A 23,158-nucleotide genomic window follows, 5' to 3' on the forward strand; every position below is an offset into this window, starting at 1 on the left:
AAATAAATGAACATTGCATTGGTTTAAAAAACAAAAAGCAAAAACATGGTCTTGAATTATTACAGAGGGCACAGGCACCTCCAGAAATGTCAACGCAAACTGAATCATGTTAAAACGTCTAGAAATAAATAATACCATCTGGGTGATCTTTCCTCTGAAAGTTACATGGTTGTCTGGATCCTAGAGGGAAGGATCTTTAAGGCAATAAACCCCCTCCTTTGGAGGGTTTTGTTGCCTCCTGCATTCACCCAACAGACACAAGATTACTTTTGTTTTTCTATGGCAATCTCATGTGTACCAGATGGGGAAAGTGAAGGTGATAAGAAGAGCTACACAAGCTCCCCTGACCCATAGTCCAAGAAGATTCACGTGCTATTGCCAGTTAGTCCGCACTCATGGGAACTGGCATCATCTTCGTCATAAAGCAGAATCATAGAACCATAGAATGTTTGGCTTGGAAGGGACTCACCCCCTGCAGCGAGCAGGGACATCTGTGATCAGAGCGGATTGTGCTCGTCTCGCACACGTGTATGCAGGTAAACAACCCGCTGAAATGATCAAAATGGGAGATAGACACAGTGTTCTGGGGAACAGGTGGGTCTGGTCCAGAGCTGGTGCGGTCTGTGGGGGTCTGGCTATCAGCTCCCGTGGATTTTGACTCTCGACGGTTCTGTGTGGGCGGCTGCCAGGATGGTGGTTTAACGAGGAAAGAACAAACGAGCGTGGGTTGTTTTGGAGACGTTTGAGAAGTGCAAGCTGTGAGGCAGGTGGCTCTTTCCTCCTGCAGAAGGCAAGATGTTTGGATTCTGGCCATCCTCTGTTCAGCCTTGTGCTGTTTGTACCAGTCTGTAATGAATGCTGTTTAACAGAATTTAAATGCTGAAATACTTTTTATGAAGACCTGTCTCCATATTAGACACTATATAGGTTTTTGTACCCATTTTTTCTTGGAAAGTTCTGTCACTGCCATTCACCCAACAGACACAGGATTACTTTTTTTTTTCCTATGGCAATCTCACATGTAAATTCCACGCAATAAAGTTTATTTAAATGAAGATGAATGTTTTTCTTAAATTGGATATTTTAGCATTTTCTGCTTATATTCAGCACCTTTTTTTTTTTCAGATGCAGGCTCTGAAAACTGTTTAAGGCTGTGTTACATTATCAAAGGAAGCCTGCAGCAAACCCAAGGAGGAACACTTTCCGCGTGGAAGTGGGAGCGGGCTCTTTTGAACAACCAAGCTTTTATTAATTAATGGTTTGGATGGAGAAGTGGGGCAGGTCCCAGGGAGGATCAGAAGTTCTCTGTACACCGTGGCTCAAAACACCCGTCAAAACTCCCTCAGGGCGCCCCTGCCCTGGCGCCGGTGAGGGAGGACCCAGTAAGAGCTCCAGCAAAGACTGAACTAAACCCGGGTTTAGCGGGCGCGCAGCTCGCAGGCGTCTGGCCCCGGAACGCCGCGCGCCGCCCGCGTTTCCGCGCCGGGGCCTTTCGCCGCCGCACTCGCACCGGAAGGAGCCGCGGCCGCAGGAGTCCGGGTGCGGGCGGCTCGGCGGGGCCGGAGGAGCCGCCTTCCCGGGGGTCCCCGAGCTGAGCCGCCGCCATGGGGAAGAGGCAGCACCAGAAGGACAAGATGTGAGCGGGGGAGGGCGGGGCGGGGGGGCTGCGGCCCCGGTGAGTGACCCCCGTGAGTGACCCCGTGTCTCCCCCCGTGTCTCGGCAGGTACATCACGTGCGCGGAGTACACGCAGTTCTACGGGGGCAAGAAAGCAGGTAAGGGGCGGGGGTGAGGGGTGAACCCCCAAGTCCAGTGGAGTGACCCCCCTGGGGTGCGGGGGGGTCTGGGCTCCCCCCGAAATGGCCTCTGACCCCTCGGGCTGTGCAGCCGGGGGTCACAGAATCACAGGATGTCAGGGGTTGAAGGGCCCTGGAAAGCTCATCCAGCCCAATCCCCCCATGGAGCAGGAACACCCAGATGAGGTTACACAGGAAGGTGTCCAGGCGGGTTGGAATGTCTGCACAGAAGGAGACTCCACAACCCCCCTGGGCAGCCTGGGCCAGGCTCTGCCACCCTCACTGAGAAGTTTCTTCTCAAATTTAAGTGGAACCTTTTGTGTTCCAGTTTGAACCCATTACCCCTTATCCTATCATTGATTGTCACCGAGAAGAGCCTGGCTCCATCCTCCTGACACTCACCCTTTACATATCTGTAAACATTAATGAGGTCACCCCCTCAGTGTCCTCTTGTCCAGCTCCAGAGCCCCAGCTCCCTCAGCCTTTCCTCACATGGGAGATGCTCCACTCCCTTCCGCATCTTTGTTGCCCTGCGCTGGACTCTCTCCAGCAGTTCCCTGTCCTGCTGGAACTGAAGGTCCTAAAACCAGCCCTGCGGACCCGCCTGGGACCGGCAGAAATTGGGGTTTAACGCCCAGAGGAGTTGTCCCCTCATTCACTGTGTGCTTGGAGGCAGTTAAACTGTTCATCATCAAATTTAAACTCGATGCTGTAGGCCTGTCAGAGCTCTGGTTTGTTGTTGTTATTGTTGGATTTTGTGGTTGTTACTATTGTTGGGTTTTTTCGTTGTTGTTTCATTTTGTTTGTGTTTTTTTTTCTGACTGTATAATTTCAATTGAAGAGGTACTTGTGCTCTGCAGGACAAGTCTGATTTTAGTTACAGTTTTGCAAGTTTTAGTGCATTTCACTTTGTCATCAGTAAATTGCCACCATGTATGTAGCAAAATGTAACTTTCAAGTGTTTCTTTGTTACCTAAAATACTATATATTTATTAAAATCAAGCTTTGGTTTGTGTTTTTCCCATAAACAGACTTTCCACGAACTAATTTCAGACGTTTGTCATTTGATCACTGCAGGTAAGGCAGAAAATTTACATTATCATTATTAAACGACACATCTGTCCATCAGGTGGTTGACATTGAACTGTTACTGAAGCCGTGTTCTTCCGAGGTTGTTACTTTCATCAATGTGTCCCTGCTACGGTAGTAATGCAGCAAGAAAAACATACAAGAAGCAAAACAATATATGTACCTTCTGTTATTGGTGTCTGCAGAGGTTGAATCTGATGGCTAAAAGAACACACAAGTGAAAAAATAATTCAGAACGATTATCGGGTACATTCTGGTCTTTCAAATCTGTGTAATTGGGACTCAAATCTACTGTCCTGTAGCCAGAATATGCTTAGTCAGTCATTTGCTTTCTGAGGCAGTGATCAGATAGATCGAAGCAATATTTATGCTCATTTTGGGGGTTTAGCGTTTACTGCTCGAAGTTCTAGAGTGAAAGGGGGAATTCAGTAGATGTGGGTTAGAAATCCTGTAAATCAAATAGTTCAAGAAGTTACCATCCATATCTACAAACTACTGCTACTCGGTGAGAGCTGTGTGGGTTATGGCAGAACCTCTGCAGGGGTTGCTGAATGTTTCAGTGCAAAGAAGTGACTGTTTCTACTTGAACCGTCTTTTGTGCTGTTGGGGCCCGATATGGCAATGGGAGCGGGTTGGGGAGCGCTAGAGCATCTGCCTCTCTGGCTGTGAGTGCCGACAGCTACGAGTTACTGAACTGCACCAGTTTCTTCCATGGATTTTGTGTTAACCTAATTTCTGTGGAATCAGGTAGTGGGTATTGGCAGCCACTCAGTATTTTCATTTGCTTTAATTTGTAAATGAATCAGCAAAATGTTATTTGCTTCTGTCATCGCAAATTCCAACTGATTTTGCTAAATAGAATGTGTACTTTTTCTTCTAGTTTGTCTCTGCAACCATTTGAATACCCAGTTTGCACACCAGATGGGACAGTCTTTGACATACTGTAAGTTACTCTCTTTACTTAGCTTTACTTTTGTCTTTCTAAACTGCTTGATTACAGCTGTGTAATCATCATTTGGCCTTAGCAAATTGACAAAAATACTCATGCCAATCAAAAAATAATAGAGGTTTTTGATGGGACTTGTCTCATTACTTATCCTTTCTCTTTTAGGAGCATTGTTCCTTGGATAAAGAAATATGGAACCAATCCCATCACAGGAGAAGTAAGTAATGATGGGTGTATTCCCATGATATCTTTGCTTTCCTTAAGTTCAGTTTCCTATTTAATGTGTGGGAGAAAAAATGCCTTAGTGAAAGCAAAAGAAGTTGAATGAGAGTGCCATTTTGAAGTATGATATTTGTGAGATCGACTTTGCTGAAATTAGTGTACAGATTTATTAGAGATCTCTTTATAGTGCTGAAAAAAAGGGGACTTCTAGATTTGAGACCTGGTATCCCCTCGGCGTCATCCTGCTGATGATCTTTTGAGGTAGAAAATAATCAGCCTTGGACTGTGTGTACGGAAGAAAGAAGAAATTGTATTTTGTTTTTCTTTGCACTGGATTGCCAGTAGTGTGGCGGAGGAAACGTGCAGTTCATTTATATAGAATCCCAGGGTATCTTGCCTTTCTTACAGATGTGGCATAATGAAAATCTGTATAAATGGAAATATGAGATTGTTTGTTATTGCTGGTGACACCCAGAGAGCCTGACTGGTCAGTGGTGAAGGCTCCGTACTGCTGCCTCGTGTAAGCAGAATTCCAGTCCGTTCAGGGCAAGGTGCTGGCAAGCTCACCTTCCCCTCTGTGACTGAGCTTGCAATGATGTTTCCTAACCAAAGGGATATTTGGCTTTATGCAGACTGAAGAGATTAATGGATTATATGAATGGTAAGCTTAAACTGCAAACTCTTTTGGGTTATCTTGGTGATATATTTCAGAAAGCTTCTGACCTGTCTCTGTCATGATATTTCACTGCGGGTCTGGGATTTTGCACAATGATCAGTGCCTTAGTGTTTTTTCTCCTCCCTTTTTTGCATAAATGGTATTTATGGAAGGATTACTTTATGTAGTAATGTGAAATTGTAAAGCACCAGATGAATATGAAGTACTGGAGATGTTTCCTTGTTGGAATTATTTTTTATGTTGTGTTAAAAGAGAGTACATTGTTTGTGAGGGCATAAAGGAAAATTTTAAACATAAATTGCTTCTTGAGCTACTGGAGCTCCTATCGTCCTTCAGTAAGTGCAGTTACTTTCCCAGGCATTAGGTGGCAGCCGTTGCACAGGATTGTTGGTTGTTTTGCAGGTGGCTTTCTGGTATGACATTACCTTTGAAACATCTTGTGTTTGAGTAAAGATTTTTCCAGCAGAGAGATATGAGGAGAAGCTAAATACAGATGCAGCATTCCGAGCTCTGAACATAAACAGGCTGTCTGAGACCCAAATGTCTTCAGTTACAGCAAACTGCAGGTGTGTTTGTGTGATGGAGAAAAGATTGAAGGTCTTTTTTCACACATGAAGAGGCCAATATGTAGTAGATAAGTTATGGAATTACAGCTGTTTCACTTGGTTTTGCCAACCTCCCACCACCTTGCTGCTCTGTGCATTGGTTGGGAGTTTTGGGGTGTTGCCAGATCAGTTTTTTCACTCGGAGCAGCTCCATGACCCCTGTTCTCATTTCAGACTGTGAACCATGATGTGGTTTAAAATTACTTTGGGTAAATGCTAAATAAGAAGTGTAATGTATCTAGTGGTCTTGTGTAATATAGAGAAAAGGAGGTGGTGCAGAATATACTTGGTGAGCCAGAAATGCTCAAATTAAGTCTGACTTTGAGATCTGTTAGTTTACCCAGATTTGTGCGTCTGTAGTTGATCTGCCATGCACCTCTCGCTCTCCTCTACACGTGTCCCCTTTTCCTCTGTATCACCCCATTTGGGAAGCCCTTTCTTCTTCCCTTGTGTCCAGTGGTGGAATTGTGCTGTACAGCTCTGTCCTCCAGCAGACAAAGGTGTTCCAGACCACTTGGAAAAAAAAAGATGCTTGCTGTCCGGAACAGCAAACAGTCCTGCTGAATCCAGCCCTGTGGAGCTATAGGTGGAAGAGTGGGCTGAAGGGAGTGAGGTTGTTTCTCAGAGGACCAGCTCTGGTTTTTGGAGTGGGAAGATGCTGTTGGGAAGGAAGGAGATGGAGGTGCTGGGACAAGGCAAGGTGGGTGGTGGAAGAAGTCAGTGAGTTGAGCTTGTTCATCTCTAGGCTGCACTGCCCACTATTTAATCTGTCACTATTTGTGCACTTCTGTCACTTGTACAGCTTGCTTATTGCGGAAACCAGAAAGTGTATTTTCTGTAGTGAGTCGGTGACTTACAGAGACTTAAGACTCTGGGTTTGTTTAAAAAGGAACTGAGCCAGATTAGCTGCGATGCTGTGTTTTGTGCAGTGCCTTATGAAGTTACTTTAAAGGCTGATGATTTGTCATTGGTGATGAAGCTCTGGAGAATTTTTCAATTTTTTTTGTTCTGAAGTTAAAAATAATGAAATCCTTTGTGGCTTGTACTGCTATTGTTACGGTTTGCTACAGGCCAAATGTTTTAGAGAAGTCAATAGGCTACTTGGAAACGGCGTTGTTAACGGTGCACCCTTGGTACTCACTAATTCTGTCTAGCTGTCTTATTTCTGAAGTAGACCCCTCAGTGGAGAATTGGAGAGCCTTGCAGTCATTAATAGATTTATCTTTGCAGTGCTCTCAGGAGATCGGACTGTGCCTGTCTTTTATTAATTGGATGTTTGTGAACTGATCTACAGGCAGCTTCTCTGATACTTCCAAGTCCTGAACTATTGGACCAGGCTTTTCAAAGAAATTTTGCAATGCCAAGATCACAGTTATTCTTTGATACGTTTAAAATATTTCAGTTTTTTTTCCTTCCCTATACTTCCTTATGGTTTATGGTTTACGGTTTATTTTTTTACTTGCTTTTCTAAATGTGCACCTGAGGTGCAGTTTGGACTCCAATATCTGTTTAGGAGAAAGAAATCACAATTGACCATTGAGTTTCCCATGAGCTATTCCAGAAAGTAACTTTAGATTTTTCCCTCCTTTTTAACAATGCATTGGGGTAAAAATACCTCTATTACTACCTCAAGAATTTTGGAAGAAACGGTGCACCCCTTGCAGCCGAGCTACAGGCTGTCAGATGGCATTGGCAGCTTTGTCAGGACACTGCCCTGGCTTATGTTTACACTGAAATTGCGTAAAATAAAGAGGAAGGTCATAATTAGCTCATTCCTTTTTACTGAGAACAGCACTTTGGCTTCTTAGGCTTGCAGATAGTTGCAAGCTTGCCAGGAGGTTTGATGCGGCGGCGCTGCGGCCGCAGTGACCAGCAGCCCCACACAAGCCAGCCAGCTGGGCTCCCCAGCACCACTTTCCAAGGAGTGAGAGTGGTCGGAGCGTGTCTGGTTTGTTGGAATCTCAGATATGAACAGATGATGTATCAGTGTGTGCCATTTGACAGCAATTTCAAGGAAATTGTTCTTTCTTGCATGGATATGGTGTGTGTGGGCTGAGCTATTTTTCTCTTTTGCGTTGTAATGTTTCTGATGTAAATACCTATTTTGCCACTCTGGTTCAGTGACATTCTGACCGCATGTGGGCAGCCCAGGTTATTGCAGTTGTACTTCAGCCCCATTCAGGGCTCTGTAACCTTGGCAAATATCTTTCTTCCCCTGTATCTGGAGCGGCTAAGCTCTTTGTCCCTTGTACCCACTTTTCGGTGGGAATAAGGTTCTTGTGGACAGCTGAAAGTCAGTTAATCTCTGGTGTTTGCTTCTAGGGCCTTGGTCCAAAGTCAATTTTGTGACTAATTGCATCTACTTTTAAACTCATATAGAGGGCTCACCTATGTGAATTCTTTCTGCACGGCTCAGAGCAAACTAAAATCCGTTTGTTTGCTGACCCTGCATAACCCAGAGAGGCAATCCTCATGGAAAGGGCCACGTGAGGCTGTGCAGTTGTTGCATATGTATGTCTTGAAGGACAAACGGGATTCAGTTGACTTAATTTAGCTTTGGCTTAACATATGCCTAAGAGTCAGGTTAAGAGGCCTGAAGATGCTGCGTGGGGGATGTTTGAGACTAGGGGTCACGTTTCGGGTCTGAATGAGGCAGAACACAGTTTGTGTTGCGCTGTGTCTCATGCAAGGTTAGGGTCCAGACCTGCAGGCCAGAGAGAGCTTTTTTGCAGGTGTCATGAGGTTTTTACCTTTTTACTGGGTTAAAGAAGAAAGATTTGAAATTCTGATATTTTTTTTTAAGGGTTGAGAAAGCCTTTTGCTTGGGCTGCCTCTGAAGATAATCATAAAAAGGAATTTGTGGCATGTAGAAAAGCAGAAGTCACAGCCACTGACATGGAAAATTCGGAGTCGTTTCAGAGTCAGAAGGCTGAAAATCTCTGACTTTTCCCAGTAGGACATTTGCCTTCTTAAAAAAATAGAGCTCTCCTCGAAGTTTTGCTCTGTGTACAAGACAAATATTTGTGTTCTCCCACACTCTTAATCCTGTATTTACCAAATGAGAATGCCTTGGAGTGAGATTATGACCAATATGATCAAATAATTGTGGCAGTACAGGTGCCTGCCGCGTGCAGTAATCCTATCTGACCCACACTTTGGAAGCCCCCAGAGATGCACAGGACACTCCTCGCTCCAGCACTGCTCACTAGGAACATAAGCAGTGCCCTTTTTCTATTGTTTAATAATTTGCTTGAAATAAGGTTGGTAGGATGATGCTTACTGGAATAATTACAGCCTCTTTCAAAACCAATCACTTCATACCCTCAGAAGAAAAAAAATGCAATGGAGTCTGTTATTTCAAAGCTTTGGAAAAATCCTTCTCAAATACATTCCTTAAATATGTTTATTAGCGAATTCTTCTGCCAAATGCCGGTCGCTATTGTTACTTCATTTTTTGTCAAAGCTTGGTTTCTTTTCAATTTGATCAACCATGTTTCAGTCAGTGTTATAGAAATCAGTTGCTGGTCTTGAGGTGGAAGCAGCTTGCTGGCCAGGGTAGTGGAGAGGATATGGAGACGGTTATTTTTTTACTACTGGATGTATTAATCCCACTTTAAAAGTGAACAAACAATCTCACAGCATTTTTTTTTTGAATGCACTAAAAAAGTCTTTGGCTATCTAAATAAGGGAAATCCTGCCTGAAAAGGATGCAGAAATTAGAGCAAAGGTGAAACTTCCTTAAACAGAAGTGGTTTTACCATGTATGTATTTTGAAAACACAGATACAGAAATAGAAAGCACTGGTAATTGTTTCTTCATCCAAGAAGTGAAAATAATGACAAAGAGGGCTTGGGTATTTTTCTTCTTTTGCAATATTCTCCATAAAGAAACTGCAGCATGTCAGGAGTGTGAGAAATATCAAGTACTGTAGGAACAGATGTTAAACTACAGGTGGAATTCCAGCCCAGGCTTATAGTTCACTACAAATTGCTCCCCATCTCTATCAGATAATCAGCGCAGGGTCCGTGTGTTTGGGGAACGGGTTCCTGTGAGTGTGTGCACGAGCTTCATACGTTGCTGAGTCAGAGGCGTCAAGATCAAGATCACAAACAAAACTCATCCAACACTGAGTTGGGTGGAACGGCCTGAACAGGGGAGAGGACAAGTTCATGTTTCATGTGATCCATATTGGCTTTTAACTGGGTTCATGTGGCCCATGTGGTAATTTACTGCAGATTGCTGCTTTAATCGTGTGATTCCAGGTGTGTTTCTAAATAACAAATAGTGGATGTCATCAGGCAAGGAGCTGTGTTTCAAAGGTGACCTCTCTCATGCCAGCGTAGCAGTAGCTGCCGTTGGAATACATTGTCAGGAAAATGTAATAGCTGTAGATAATGTCCAATGTGGTGCATTTTCAGAGTGCTTGGTTAGACCTTTCTGTGTCATGGTAGAAATGCTACCTTAGGATTTTGATGGTCTTTTAAAGACAGCGCACTGCAGCACGAGTCACATTTCCTTGTGACTTTTCATCTTTTTCTCTAGAAAAGTTTTCTTCACTCTCGCTGTTTCCAAAGAGACTGTGCTTACTATGAGCATTTTCCTTCTTTCTTTAGACAGACAACATTGAGAGGAAAATGCTGTGCAGGCTATCTCCACATCAGTTTCTCATATCTGAAGTGTTGGGACTATCTAATTAAGAGCAGATTAGTTTGACCAATTAAGATATTTTTTGTTATTTACAAAAATTCATGAGTGATACGTATCTTGTTTTCATTGGGTTTTTTTCCTCAACATCAGAGCACAGCACCTGAAATGCAAGTAGTCTCTTCTGTTTTCTCCTTGGGGCTTTGGAAATGAGGGATCATTTAGGTGGATTGGTAGCTTCAGGTCTCATTTGGCTGTAGCATAACTGATGTATAAATGAGAATTGTAGTTGTTCTCTAAATAATGCTTTTCACATGCATGTCAGAAGAAGTCAGTACATCTTCAGCTTCGAAATTCGAAGTGTATTTCTTAATTTGTCTGATGCAACTCAGTCAAGTCTTGAGATATTGCATAGGTTTAAATGTCAACTGCCCCCTTTTTCCCCCTTTTATTAAACCTACCATATTTTTTCTGTACATTTGAAGTGAAGGAGGTAGGTTTTTTCTTGTTTATTTGTAAGAAACGTTTTGTGGGGAGGGGAATACAGCTTTGTTGTGAGTGAGTAATAGCTTGTTGCAGAGCGGAGAACAAAGCTCACAGAAATAAACCCAAGGGAAGCCTCGTTGTTGACAAATGATTCAGACAAATCCAGCTTGGGTGGTTTTCGTGTGTTGCAGAAAGAAGGGTGGAATGATGAGGAACAGAAAGCTGGAAGGCTCTCCGAGGCCTTTGGCTCCTGGCAGTCTGCTCTGCGGACCACGTGCTCTGCCCGGAGCCGTGTTTGCTTTGCTCCTGCTACGGCTGCAGAGAGGGTCTGCTGATGGTTTTGTGTCTGTTAGATATCTTCTGTAAATCTGGGGTTTGACCAGCTTAGTCTCGTTTGTATTTGTGCCAAAATTGTGCTTCTCTCATAGTGTTTACAGCTGTGTATTTGGACAGGGGAATTTAATGCTTTCTTGACATTTTCTTGTTGAGACTTGTATTTTCCTGTCACATGATCTTCTTGCCTTTAAGTTCTCTATACCCTAAATGGTCACAGTTGTCCTTCTCTGCATCTGTTTAATTTTAATTTATCTTCATTGAGCAGAGTTAATCTTGGCATACACAGTAAATGCTGGGTGAACGCCTGGTACAGCGGTGAGATTTTCTAATCCCTTCCTTAAATACTTTGATCATACTTTGATATATAACGCGTGATAGCATAAGACAGAAAACGGTTTCAGCATATGCATTGAGACACAAATGATGCTTTCAGAATATGATAATTGGTTGCATTTTCTCTTGACAGTTTGGGTCATTTCAGAAGCAGGATGTGCAGTGGTCTTTCCTTTTCTTTTTCCTTTTTAATTGTTTGTTTCCACTTGAATGTTGCTGCCTGTATTTCTGTGGCCTGTAAGAGTCATTCTGGCAGGGTGGTTACAGCTATCATCACTGAGCATCTCTCTCCAGGTGCATTTTTGTCTGGGGGCAGCGGACACAAGCTGCTGCTCAACTGCCTGGAATCCACTTTGAAGGAGATGAACTCTTCAATATGCAGCAACTGAGCCGTGTCGTCTTACCTCATTTGCTTCAGAAATTATTAGCTTTTAGTGAACAGTCTAAATGAGTTAATATTTGACTAGTGACCATAAATTTTCAAGGCCCCTGGATAGAAACATATGAGGGCATGATTCTTGCCTGGAGGAACAACCAGAAAGTCGTGTGTCATAACTGGAAATGGTCATAAAACACATGGGGGTCAAGGGGCTGAATGTCCTGCTGAGGCTTATGACCTGGAAGATTTTTATGTTGGTTTTTCTTAAACTTGCCCACTCTCCTTTGTTACTGACAAATATGTGGGTAATTGGTTGCTTCTCTTCCAAAGTTGTATCTGTTTAACAGCAGTGCACCCAGCACCACTAAGAATTAGCCTTAAAAGGGGGATTTATTTTTCAGTTCCTTGTGTCTTTGGCAAACAAGGAGAGCAAGGATGAGGTTTGCTTTGTCAAAATGAGCTGTTTAACACCCTCCAGTGTCATGAGTCACTGGCCAAGCTGCTGTGCCCTCTTCACACCTTGCTGGTGGGGATTGTGCTGCTGATGGACAGTGGTTCATCCAGTGAGCCAGCTCTGCACACAGGCACATAAATGTGTCTAGCGTTATTCCTAATGCATTATTTCCCTTACAGCAAAAAACTATTGACATCTAGGTTTTACAGACTGAACACATGGTCTCATTTTTATTTTTTTTTTCTCCTTTTCCGTGTTTTGGTGGCAGTGGGCACATTGGATGGGGTTTTGTGTTTGTGACACTTGAAAAACTAGCAGCTGTGTAGTGCTCTAGCCTTAAATGAGGTGCAGCATGAGGTTTCCCACAGAATCTCACTTGCCTGTTTTTCACTAAAATTGGAGACTAGCTTTTTGATGCTTCTGCAGAGCTTTATTTTTGATGAACCATATTGTGTTTGGCTGTGGATCTCTGGATTGATAGACTTCTGACTGCATTAAGACTGCAGGTTTAATCTTGCACATGGAACTACACATCTTTTTCTCATGGTAATTTCTGTTAATGGTCTCTTTGATAGAGCAACACTGTTGCTAGTATCTGTGAGCCATGTGTGTTATCAAGCATATCTTTATGATTCTCTGGACAAGGCTTTGGTGACCATATGGTGTCAGTTTAATTAAAATTTAAATGTGGAAAACTGTGGTCTGGAAGTGGGTGATGAAGGATCTTTTGTGTCCGTTTCCATACCAGTCCAGTAGTAGATGAAAGCTGCAGTTAAACAGCAGCTTCATCCAGGAATGTGAATTGAGGGTATCTTTTTAGCATTTTGTAGACACTTGTCCATATGATAAATATGTAGCATTTGTGCTGCTGAACTGAGCACAGAAATGATACTTTGAATCACGAGACGATTCTGCCCTCTTGGCTGCTGACCCCAAAATTCTTCATGAGATATTCAACTACATGAAGATGGCTTATCTTGTTGTTTAACAAGTGCTGATGTTTCCAATCATATTCCCATAATGTGTAGCCTTGCTGAGGATTTCCAGTGCCTTTTATCATCATTAAATCCATTTACAAGATCTGAAATAAGTAACAGTATACATGGAGTTATTCCAATGCTATTCAAACATTCAATACCCCTATGTTTCTTGAAGATTTTATAGCAGGGAATATTATAAGAGAGCTTCTTAAAATGTGAAGTTATATGCAAAGAGTAGCAGGTCTCATCTTTAACGGAACCAAATAATTTAATACAGAATTCATTTGCTGTTGTTAAGCTAAATTTGGTACTTAGTAGGCAACACTGTGTTTTAATGTCAGTGTTTGGTTTGGCCTTCTATTCCCGTTTGAGGTAACTCTGTGTTGCTTGTTTTGGTGGGATGAGAACCTACCAGATGGCCACACCAGCCCTGGATGGTTTTGTCCTTGTGTTGTCAACCAGCTCAGACATGACACATGAATTTTTCCCCATGATGGCTTCCCTGGATTATCGTATGTTCCTGCCAAAGGCCATTCAAAAGGGTGTTTGATCCCCAGGCATCAAACATTTTAACGCTAACTCAATTACTGTTCATAGAGCGGGAAGGTCTGTATTTACTAAATACAACTCTTGCCACATGTCACCAACTCTACCCATGTATGGGTAGAGAATCAAATGAGTCCATTTTGATTGCTTTTCAGGCTGGTGCATATCTAACAGGGTCAGAGCCTCATTAACAACAAGAACATGCAGCCACAGAGCAAAGAGATTCAGAGAGTGTAACTAATTGATGCACGGGGATTGTAGGTCATATCTTCATGAGACACACAGCGATGACAGAGAATGATTTAATTCGAAACAATCGGCGTACTTCATCTGTGAGCTGCCACAGTGCCCCACTAACCTACGTGTGGTAATAACCTCTGCTTTGGGTATCAATAAAGGGTGCTGCCCTTTTAGATCCCGCAGGAACGAGCACTGTCGGCTGACAGATGAGAGCATGCGGGGCGCTGGGGCTTCTCGCTGCTGCGAGCAAGTAGGTCATGGCCAGAAGTAGCCTTGGCTGCCTTTGTGGAAGTGTGCCTGCGAGAGGGGGGCAGCTGAGAAAAAAGCTAGTATGGGGTTTGGGTTTAGGGGTTTTTTTTAGCCCTTCCTTGCTGCGGAGCAGCTGGCACTACATGCCGTGAAATGCGTCTGCTTTCCAGTATTCTTGCATAAAATATTTTTAGAAGTGAATATGCAGCTCTTATTTCTGCTGAGGGGAAGTGGTGCATGCTTGTGGCCTTTCATTTTTGTTAAAAATATAGAATTTTAATTAGATCAAGTGTTTGTAATAAACGTTTTTTCCTTTCTTTCTTCAGTGGAGTTTGGCTGAAACTGGATGGTAGATGTGTGTCGGGGAAAATCAGGTTGGAAATGGCTTTGAACTTGAGCTGTGTATGCAATATTTGAGCTCCCTTATGCTTTATTAGTGATAAGCAATACGTGAAAACAAGTGCTTTAACTCATTTTAGGATTCATTCACTCATGCTGTCTCTTCCCGTGAAGACTGGCTCCTGTTTGTGACATAATGGTCATTTCCATGGCAACAAACTGTGATGGTGCTTGGAAAGCTTTGACTTTTGATAGAGAATAAATAAAAGCAGATTTACCCACACACAAGATAACCCTGTTTTCATGTGAAATGGAGAAAGGGGAGAAAAATTATATAGGTTTTCTTTATCGTATTCTTTCATGGTTTTCTGTGTAACTTGTAGGTCTTTCAGAACTGGACCTACTCGAAGTTGAGGTGTGCAGACTCAGGATGTTCCACGTGCAGGTTCCTGAGCTGAGCTCAGCCTCTATAGACCATGGCAATCCTTTGTAGCAGATCATCACCTGGTTTAGCTGTTCTAGTGCTCCAAAGCTTTCCTTTGACAGAACACTAAATCACCCTCTTGTCTTCCCATGCATTAAGACACATTAATCAACTTCTCAAAACACTTCTGAGGTGGTGCTCTAATTATATTTCCCCCACGTATTTTCTCATATAGAACTCTCAGTCTGTTTCCATCCCTTCTTATAAATACATTGCACAAGCATCATCCTTTATCAGTAGCTGGAAGTTCCCCCATGATACAGCATGGGAGTGCTTGGATAGGAAGCTGTTGCTGGCTGAGCCGAAGCGCAGAGCTGCTCCACAGGCCATGAGCTGACATGCCAAGGTCATGTCTTCAACACAAGCTTGATGGGAGGACGGTCTCCAGTGATAGAAGTTTATAATGTTCATGCAGCACTTCGGTATAGAGTTCTCATCCTGGAAGATGACTCCAGGCAGTGTGTGTATTTCAACTCCTATATGAAAATCACTATTTTTTAATTTACTGTTGACATATAGGACTGTATAAGTGCTGGTCTCAGTGTGGAGCAGATGCCACCATGAGCAGCTGATGCACCATGAATAATTGATGCTGAAAACTAACCTTTTTCCATAGTATGGAAAAATGTGACCTGAAATACCATACTATTTTCTTGAGCACAGAGTGAGAGTTGGAGGGCTTGGCAGCACTTCTAACGATACATCACACGTTGACAGATGAAACAGTGTACTGCAGCTTTTGCTACCTTTAAAGTCTGTATAGCAGTTTAGTCTGTCTTTTCCACTAAATTTCTGTCAAAGTATAAATCTGAATCTTCAGTCATGTTAAATTGTTTCTTAGGGAACTGTTTCCATTTTCGTTTAAAGATGATCCGCTCATGTGTTCTGGGGATAGCTCAAGTCTGCCAGCAAGATAATTTAAAGGCCTTCTTCAAATTATCAATGTTTCCAGCAGTTGTATTTCTAAATAAGCTTTTTCTGGAACGTAATTTTTGGGCTGTTGCACAACATGTGCACAGATGGATGCTGCTTTGTGTTAATAAGTTGTTTAGGTTGAACAGATCTGTCCAGGATCATATGTTCATTTTGGCAACTCTGCTGTTCCCCTACTACTTCTTTGGCAATTTTGTTCTAGTAAGAAGATGAATAAATGAATAAAGCTCTGCATTCTCTTAGTCGTTTCACAAGCTGCCATTGCCTTTGCTGTCTTTCTTCATACCCCAGCAGTGTGCAGGTTTGTTGTCTGTGTTTGGGGGATTTTTTTGTTTGATTTTTGTTTGTTTGATTGTTTTTGAGAACCCACTTAAGGAAAAACAGCAGCACTGGTCTGCCTTTGCCTAACTAAGTATAATTTAACCTGCTCTCTTTCTTCCCTTTCCTTCCCTATTTTATTCCTACTAGCCCTCGTTGCTCTTCTCACTAATGAATTAGAAAGATGGTTACCTTTCTGTCAGCAAATGAGCCTGCCAGTTGGCTGCAAACCATTTGAGAAGTGCCTTCCTATAAATGAATGAGTCCAGCTGTCATAACGTGTACGCTCCGAACCAAGAATATGCATTTCAATTAGGCAGAAAAAGTCCACTGACTTGGTTTCACATGATTTTGTTATCGCTCTTTGCCACAATGATTGAACTAGCAGTGTCGGCACCGCGGCTGGCAGATCTCCACGCGTAGCTTTTTCTAAAGAGCTGTCTGGGTTATAAAAACCTCCCTAAACTGTTCAGGTGTGTGTTTTGAGAAGAGAACCAATTGTTTCTTTTCAAAGGCCTGTGCTGTGTGTGCTTTTAAGGATCAATTTGGCAGTGAAACTTGTCTCTGACAGCTGATACAATCAGAGGGTTTGGTTTTGTTTCTTTTTCCTGTATCTGAGATCCTCAGCCTTGCACCTTGCTGGACTGGACTTTGTGTCCAGCTGGGTGCCCCAGTCAAGTGCCACCTAACCATGCTGGTGGGGTGACCCCAGTCATGGTGTGCCCAAATCACATCCTGACCCTATTAAATGACTGGCATACGTGGGCCTGCCCTGTCATGTTACTGAAGGCGCACGGTTATTTTGGGCATGCTTGTGGCTTTCATGTCTTGGGTAGGGAGCAACCTGATCATCCAGAAGTGTTTGACAGCCCAATAGCTCTTCCCTCCCTGTGTCAGGAGGCCCCTCCGGGCAGCAGAAGAATGCCATAGACGTTCTTCTGATGAAGCTTGGGGGAGCAGGAGTCAGCCCAGTTTGCAGCGTCCCCTCTGCAGGGGAGAGCATCACTCTCATTTCATCAGCCTGCAGGACCTCCCGACCCCGGCTGCCATCTCGGTTCCCTCTTCCATGGAATTGTTATTGTTACCTGGGGATTAACTGGCCAAAGATCCCTCCTGGGTCTGTCTGCTTTCCTCACCCCAAGCGCCTCTCTGGAGAATTTGTGCCTCCATTTCTCTTCATTATGGCTAGTTATGTTATGGACTCCACATTTCCTGAAGTAAAAGAAAAATTACAGTTATTTCAGAAAAGGTAGTGAGCTTGATTGCCAGAATGGTTTGCTGGCTGTATGACTTTCATCAGAGGTCCCTTCTGAATTGTCGCTGCTGCTCAGCAGCAATGATCTTTGCCTCGGCTTTTCACGCAAACTCCCCTTTCAATTTGTGCGAAGACAGAGCTGCACAACTTCTGGAGCCTGTTCACTTGGTTCACGCTGTACTGTGTCAAACTACAACACTGTAAACAATCGTATCCCAGTTCTCAGGCTCCTTGTTTTTGTGGGCTGTCTGTGACTTAAATTCCCAGGGTTTTGATGATTCAGACAACTTGCAGTATATTATTAATAAATTATGTACTATTAAAATCCTAGCACTGATGTTACAGTTTCCTTTTATTTCCACGGGTAGATTCTGCTGTGATTAATTTTTTTTAATGCTTCATTTTCTTTAGAAACTAGATGCCAAATCACTTATAAAGCTGAATTTTGCTAAAAACAGTGAAGGTAAGAGCAGTAATTTTCTGTGTGTTTTGGTTTTTGTTTGTGTTTTGTTTTTCTTAATGAGTGCTTTAATAAACCCTGCTTTGTCTTACTCATGGTTAAGTTACGTAGTTTGTTTTCTATTGTGGCTTTTAGTTTTTGAGTAGAATAACTGCTGCTTGTGAGTGACACAACTTTTAAAGTTCAATATCTGTTTTTCTTTACACTGCGGGGCTGTAAATTATTCAGCAACTTCACTTTACTATAGCTACTAGTGCAGTGAGGTACTATTTACTTTAGGGAAATTTTTCAGAAAAGGCTGAATTTCCATAATATGTTAGGTTTTTCTGACTCGCCTGTGGCATTATTTGCTCCTCCCTTGGTCTTGAGCAGCTTTTCGTTTGTAAGATGAATTAAACTTAAATGAACACATGGGATTTTATGAATAGCAGCACACAAGAAAGCAGCCTCATATTTATTTCTGCAGGGTTAAAGATATAAAACCTGCCATCTAAGAGAGGGTGCCAGGAATAAAAGAGAACAGTGGAGATGAAATAGTATTTTGCAAGGCAAATAATGGTTTTTCTTTTAAACAAGAGTCGCAAGGATCAGATGGGAATACAAGTCTGAAATGTCTTTGCCATTATCTTACCAACAGTCCATAGACTACAAGGGCTTCTGTCTAGCTGATGGGTTTCTTCTGTGCTTTGTCTTCCTGTCTCAAGACCAGAGTGTTAAAAAATTATCATTAGTCACATTGGCCAAGGTTTTTGAAAGATACTGCGATATTTGACTGTCCTTAAAGAAGTCAATTCGTAACGCTGGAGTGGAGTAACAGCAGCCACACAGACTCTGAAGCCTTTTCCTTAAAAAGGTGTATGCTGTGTCATTAATAGATCAAGGGAAGATGCGACAAAAGAGAAAGAGTAAAATGTTGCATTTCTGTCTATCAGCAAACTTTTCTTTAAATCATAACATGTAGAGTGGTTGCTACGTATGTAGGATCTTCTCTGTTCACACCTAAACAATAAAAAAGGTCTTCAGATATTTCAGTTTCTTCCATTTAGTGAGCTTTCCTTAGCTGGGTACCATCTATCCAGATGAACAAGTGTGGGCCCTCAGCAGCTCTGCTTTCGTTAGAGCTGAAAACACGGTGACTCGCTCTTTTTATGCAGTTGGAGTGAGGTCTCACATTTTACCAGCGTGTTTCTGTATCCATCACTTGGCCCATACCCTGATGCCACTTCTGAAAATCCCTTTCTAAACTTCCTCTTGGATTTCAGCCCTTTGTGGCAATGGCTTTTCCTTCAGCTCTGGTGGCATTAACAGGAACGGCCCTCGCTGGCCTCTGCACGCTGGAGGCCTGGGAACCTCTGTAGCTGATCAGTTAAGCGGTAAATCCTCTGTAGGTGTTTGTCTCTCCTGTCTATGCAGGTGCTGTGAGCTGCCTCTGCTTTGGTCTCCCTGCTGCTTTTGATTTTCAGATGATAATTAGGAAAAAAAGAACCAAATAGACCCAACTTATTTCAAAAATTTCACCCAGGTCTAGCAAACTGAACAAGTATTAATAACCTTCTTCTAGTTGCTTTCTGCCGAGATGGTCCAGGCATTTTTCTTTTTCCTCCGACGTTGCCTTCCATCAGTTTGCTTGTTGTTGACATGCTTAATATTTATGCTGACCCTCCTGGGAAAATTCACAGCTTGATTAGAGCAGACGCTGGGTTCCTTATTGAATAACGTGCTCAGATTTAATGGCATTCTGCTTGCCACATTTGAATACAAAATGCTCTTGTTTCCTAAAAGCACAACAGCTGCTGTGAACTTTTCTGTTGGATATAAGCTAAACTTTTATTCCTGGGAACAACACTGAAAATAGAGCACTGGGCAGGCTGCAGGGTACAGGCTTTAGAGTCAATAGAGCTTTGATTACAATGATAACACCTATATTGCGGTACTTCATAGGTATCGAGTAAATTTGACACATTTCTGTGTTGGGGAATTGAAAACAGCAGATTTCAAACCAGCATTTTCATTTCTGGTTTTATATTTCTTGTGTTATTTTTTTGCCACTGAAGAATCAAAGTGCAGTTAAAACACCATTAAATATACACTGAAGTTACACGTTATATGAAAAACTGAAGTAGATATTCTTCTAAGAGATAATAGAAGTCAACAATTTCAAAACAGTTGCAGGGACTTCATGGTGAATTTAAACTTTTCCCCTCCATCAGGTAAATACCACTGTCCAGTGCTGTTTACTGTATTCACCAATAACTCCCATATTGTGGCCATCAAGACAACTGGAAATGTGTTTGCCTATGAGGTAGGTTCTCTGTCGCATTTCATTATTAATATTTTATACTTGATTTATTTCATTGAAGATCACAAAATGCTTTAGAAAGGTAGGTACATTTTATTCTTGTTCTACAGCTGGGAAAATTAAAGTGCAAGGAGATTAACTGATGTCACAAATTGTTTGACTTTTGCCTTCAAAATATGGACATCCCTAGAATATGATTTAAAAGATATTTTTAAAACCTTTTCCTAAGTTAATCTGCATGCACTGAGTCATGTAGACCAAAATGAGTACTTTTTATGTGCTCCGCAGCTGAATTAATAGACAAATCTTCTGTCATCTTTCTTTCTGATGCAGAGTCATCACCAAAACACAAATTGCCTCATTTCTATTCACATCAATGAATAAAAAAGAGTATTTTAACTGGAGCTGGGGAAAGAGCAGATGATGCCTTAATGGATACTTGAAGTGCGTTTTTATTTGTGTTTTGTGAACATTTGTGTGAACTCAGGTAGAATTTTAATTGTGACTTGTTTGCATAATCCTTACTGTAAAAGCAAGGTTTAATTATTTTTCATTGGCAAATAAATCCTTCAGTTAATGGATCCATATCCAGTGTTGTGAAAATTCTGAACACCGAAACATCTGCTTTTTGAAATCTGTTCATGGCAGATTCTGGTAGGACTTTCAGATACTGAGAGGAACAAGCTGAAACCATTGCAATCAGGGAAAAAGCTGGATTCATCAAGTTATTGAAAACTTGCTCCGTTGTAGTTGGATTGTCTTCATTCCAACTATGAGAGCAGTCAAGATTAGGTTAAAATGAACTGTATTTTCTGTTCCTTCTGGAAGCGTGATTGCTGTGGTTAAAAGGCAAGAATGAGTTTCAGGGTGGTGTTTGTTAAATGCTTGTTGATATTGTAAAACTGTTGCTCAGTTTGCTACAATTTGTAATTCTGGGCTTCCTAAACAAGCTGTGCCAAGAGGGCCTGTTTTTCATATGGTGTATCACTTGGAGCAATAACATTTATTAGCTTGTTATAAGCACAGAACTAATTTATGGCCTTCTAGAGGTACTAGAAAAACATTGTCACTTCCATCTGATGAGAACAGAGCGCACTTAGGGGAATAAGATTCAGTTTTCGTGCAGGTAGACTTCCACAGTCATCTCTCTGCATGATGTATTTGTTTATAACAACAAAACATTTATTCTGCATTGGTTGTCGCCAAGAAATAACACACTGCTGCTCTGAGCATCGTTTCGTTTTCTCAGGTGAAGAGCAGCATTGCTGCGGGCTCGGTGCAGCAACTGGGGTGGGCAGAGGACACGTATCTCCCAGGGGTGCTGGCAATGGGGGAGATGCTGACCCTGTGTTGAAGCTGCCTGTCTATACCATCTGCAAGCAGGAGTTTTTTATTTTGGCAGCACTTTTGCAATGAGTTTGGTTAAAATGATGTGCATAACTATGGAAAGGAGAGTGCAACATTATTTAAAAAATATACAAACTAAAAGAAACCAAACAAACAAAAACCAAACCACAAAACTCAAGTTTTGTAGGGATGAAAGACAAAAGCTGCTCATCTGTTGAAGAACACAATGAAAATATTGCAGCTGCCAGTTGAGAATGAAGGGTGAAATTGTTTTCTTTATCATTCGTACTTTAGGGTTTTATTAGCATCACGTGTTTACTTGTAATATTTATACATTAGTGTACAATTTTTAATCTGTGTCTTTTGTCTGGCTGTTAGGCAGTTGAGCAGCTGAACATAAAACCAAAGAGCTACAAGGATCTTTTAACAGATGAACCCTTCACTCGACAAGACATCGTGACACTGCAGGTAAACTTTGCTCTGTGTTACACTTCTTGCAATACAGCTTTTTTTGCAGAGGATGGATTGTTGCTATGTACACCGCTAGAGCAGGAATCTGGGATATTGAACAGAGAAACATTTTCTGTGTGTGTGTGTGTCTTGGAGACAGGTAGAAGGTGAACTGCTGTATTTTCTTTGTTATCCAGATGCGCCACAAAGATGCTGTATAACTTAGAGCTTGACAGATCTCTAGAGTGATTATTGTGAGCCTTGCAGATAAGCAGATTGTTCAACTTTGTGAAATAAAGTATAGAAAAAAAGCCGTGCCCAAAAAAAGTCAAGAATGCTATGTAAAAATGAGAATTTTGACAAACGTATTTGCAGTTGCTATTTCACTGTATCCAACTGAATAGAAGATCTGGTGAATAACTTTAAGTTTTAGGCAGGAAAATACACATAGGATTTTGTTGGTTTTGTTTTGTTAACCTTGCCTGAAAAATTGCTGTGACACCTCTGATCTATTGCGAGACTTACACAGGAGTGCATTGAGAAAAGATTGGGTAGAGGAAAGGGAAAGAGACATCCAGAATACTCTCCAGCTTTAGACAGCCAACAGCGTGTGGTCTGGGTTATCAAAAGAAATGTGGTTTAGAATGTGAAGTATATGAACTTTAAGGAAGTTGACCTGTTACGTTAAGACTGAAGCTGATTGTCCATCTTACTCTTTTAAAGATGCCTAAAAGACTCAAAGCTTCAGAAAAGCATTTTTTAGAGTTTGTCTAAATAAGCAGCAATCCACCAGATTTTCTCTAAGTGCTTGCCTGCCATGGTTTTCTTCTGAATAGATACCAATGTTGGTCTTTTACTGATTTTAAAGGAACTAACACCGGAATTAAAACAGCACTGTAAATTTCAGAGTGTAACAGATACCCATTTACAGCTGAAGTTTAGTGTCAAAAGATCTAAGACTTACTTTTAAAATGAAGCATTTTTAAGCTGCATGATTTCAAAATAGGGGAAAAACATTTAAGGATCATTATTATTGGAGTCATGAGTTAGTATGCATCTCATGAACAGTTAATTGCCACTAGCCAAGACTAATACAGTCTAATTTGAATAGAAAAATATTTTCCATTTATGTCTAAATTTAAATGTAATGGATCCCTCCTTCCCCACTCCCTTCTGAACAGCATGTTTATAAATATTTTTCCTCTATTCCTTTGTGCTTATGGCTGTTCAAGTTAATGCAACAAAGTAAAATGGTTTTAATCCAATGGAAGCAAAACCCACAGCTTTTTCAGA

General features: G+C 41.8%; 1 protein-coding gene across 1 annotated transcript in view; it reads left to right on the top strand.

Annotated features, from left to right (window-relative positions):
• The first annotated feature begins 1,501 nt into the window (after window positions 1–1,501).
• Window positions 1,502–23,158, top strand: part of PPIL2 (peptidylprolyl isomerase like 2) — a 71,236-nt gene continuing 49,579 nt past the window's right edge. The window contains exons 1-8 of the mRNA XM_080355502.1: window positions 1,502–1,636; window positions 1,725–1,774; window positions 2,827–2,872; window positions 3,765–3,827; window positions 3,996–4,047; window positions 17,721–17,772; window positions 19,980–20,071; window positions 21,794–21,883. Of these exons, the coding sequence (XP_080211628.1) occupies window positions 1,605–1,636; window positions 1,725–1,774; window positions 2,827–2,872; window positions 3,765–3,827; window positions 3,996–4,047; window positions 17,721–17,772; window positions 19,980–20,071; window positions 21,794–21,883 (477 nt within the window). The 5' untranslated portion in view covers window positions 1,502–1,604. The remainder of the gene's footprint in view (window positions 1,637–1,724; window positions 1,775–2,826; window positions 2,873–3,764; window positions 3,828–3,995; window positions 4,048–17,720; window positions 17,773–19,979; window positions 20,072–21,793; window positions 21,884–23,158) is intronic.

The sequence above is a fragment of the Nesoenas mayeri genome (assembly GCF_963082525.1).
Source record: "Nesoenas mayeri genome assembly, chromosome: 17".
Classification (NCBI taxonomy): Eukaryota; Metazoa; Chordata; class Aves; order Columbiformes; family Columbidae; genus Nesoenas; species Nesoenas mayeri.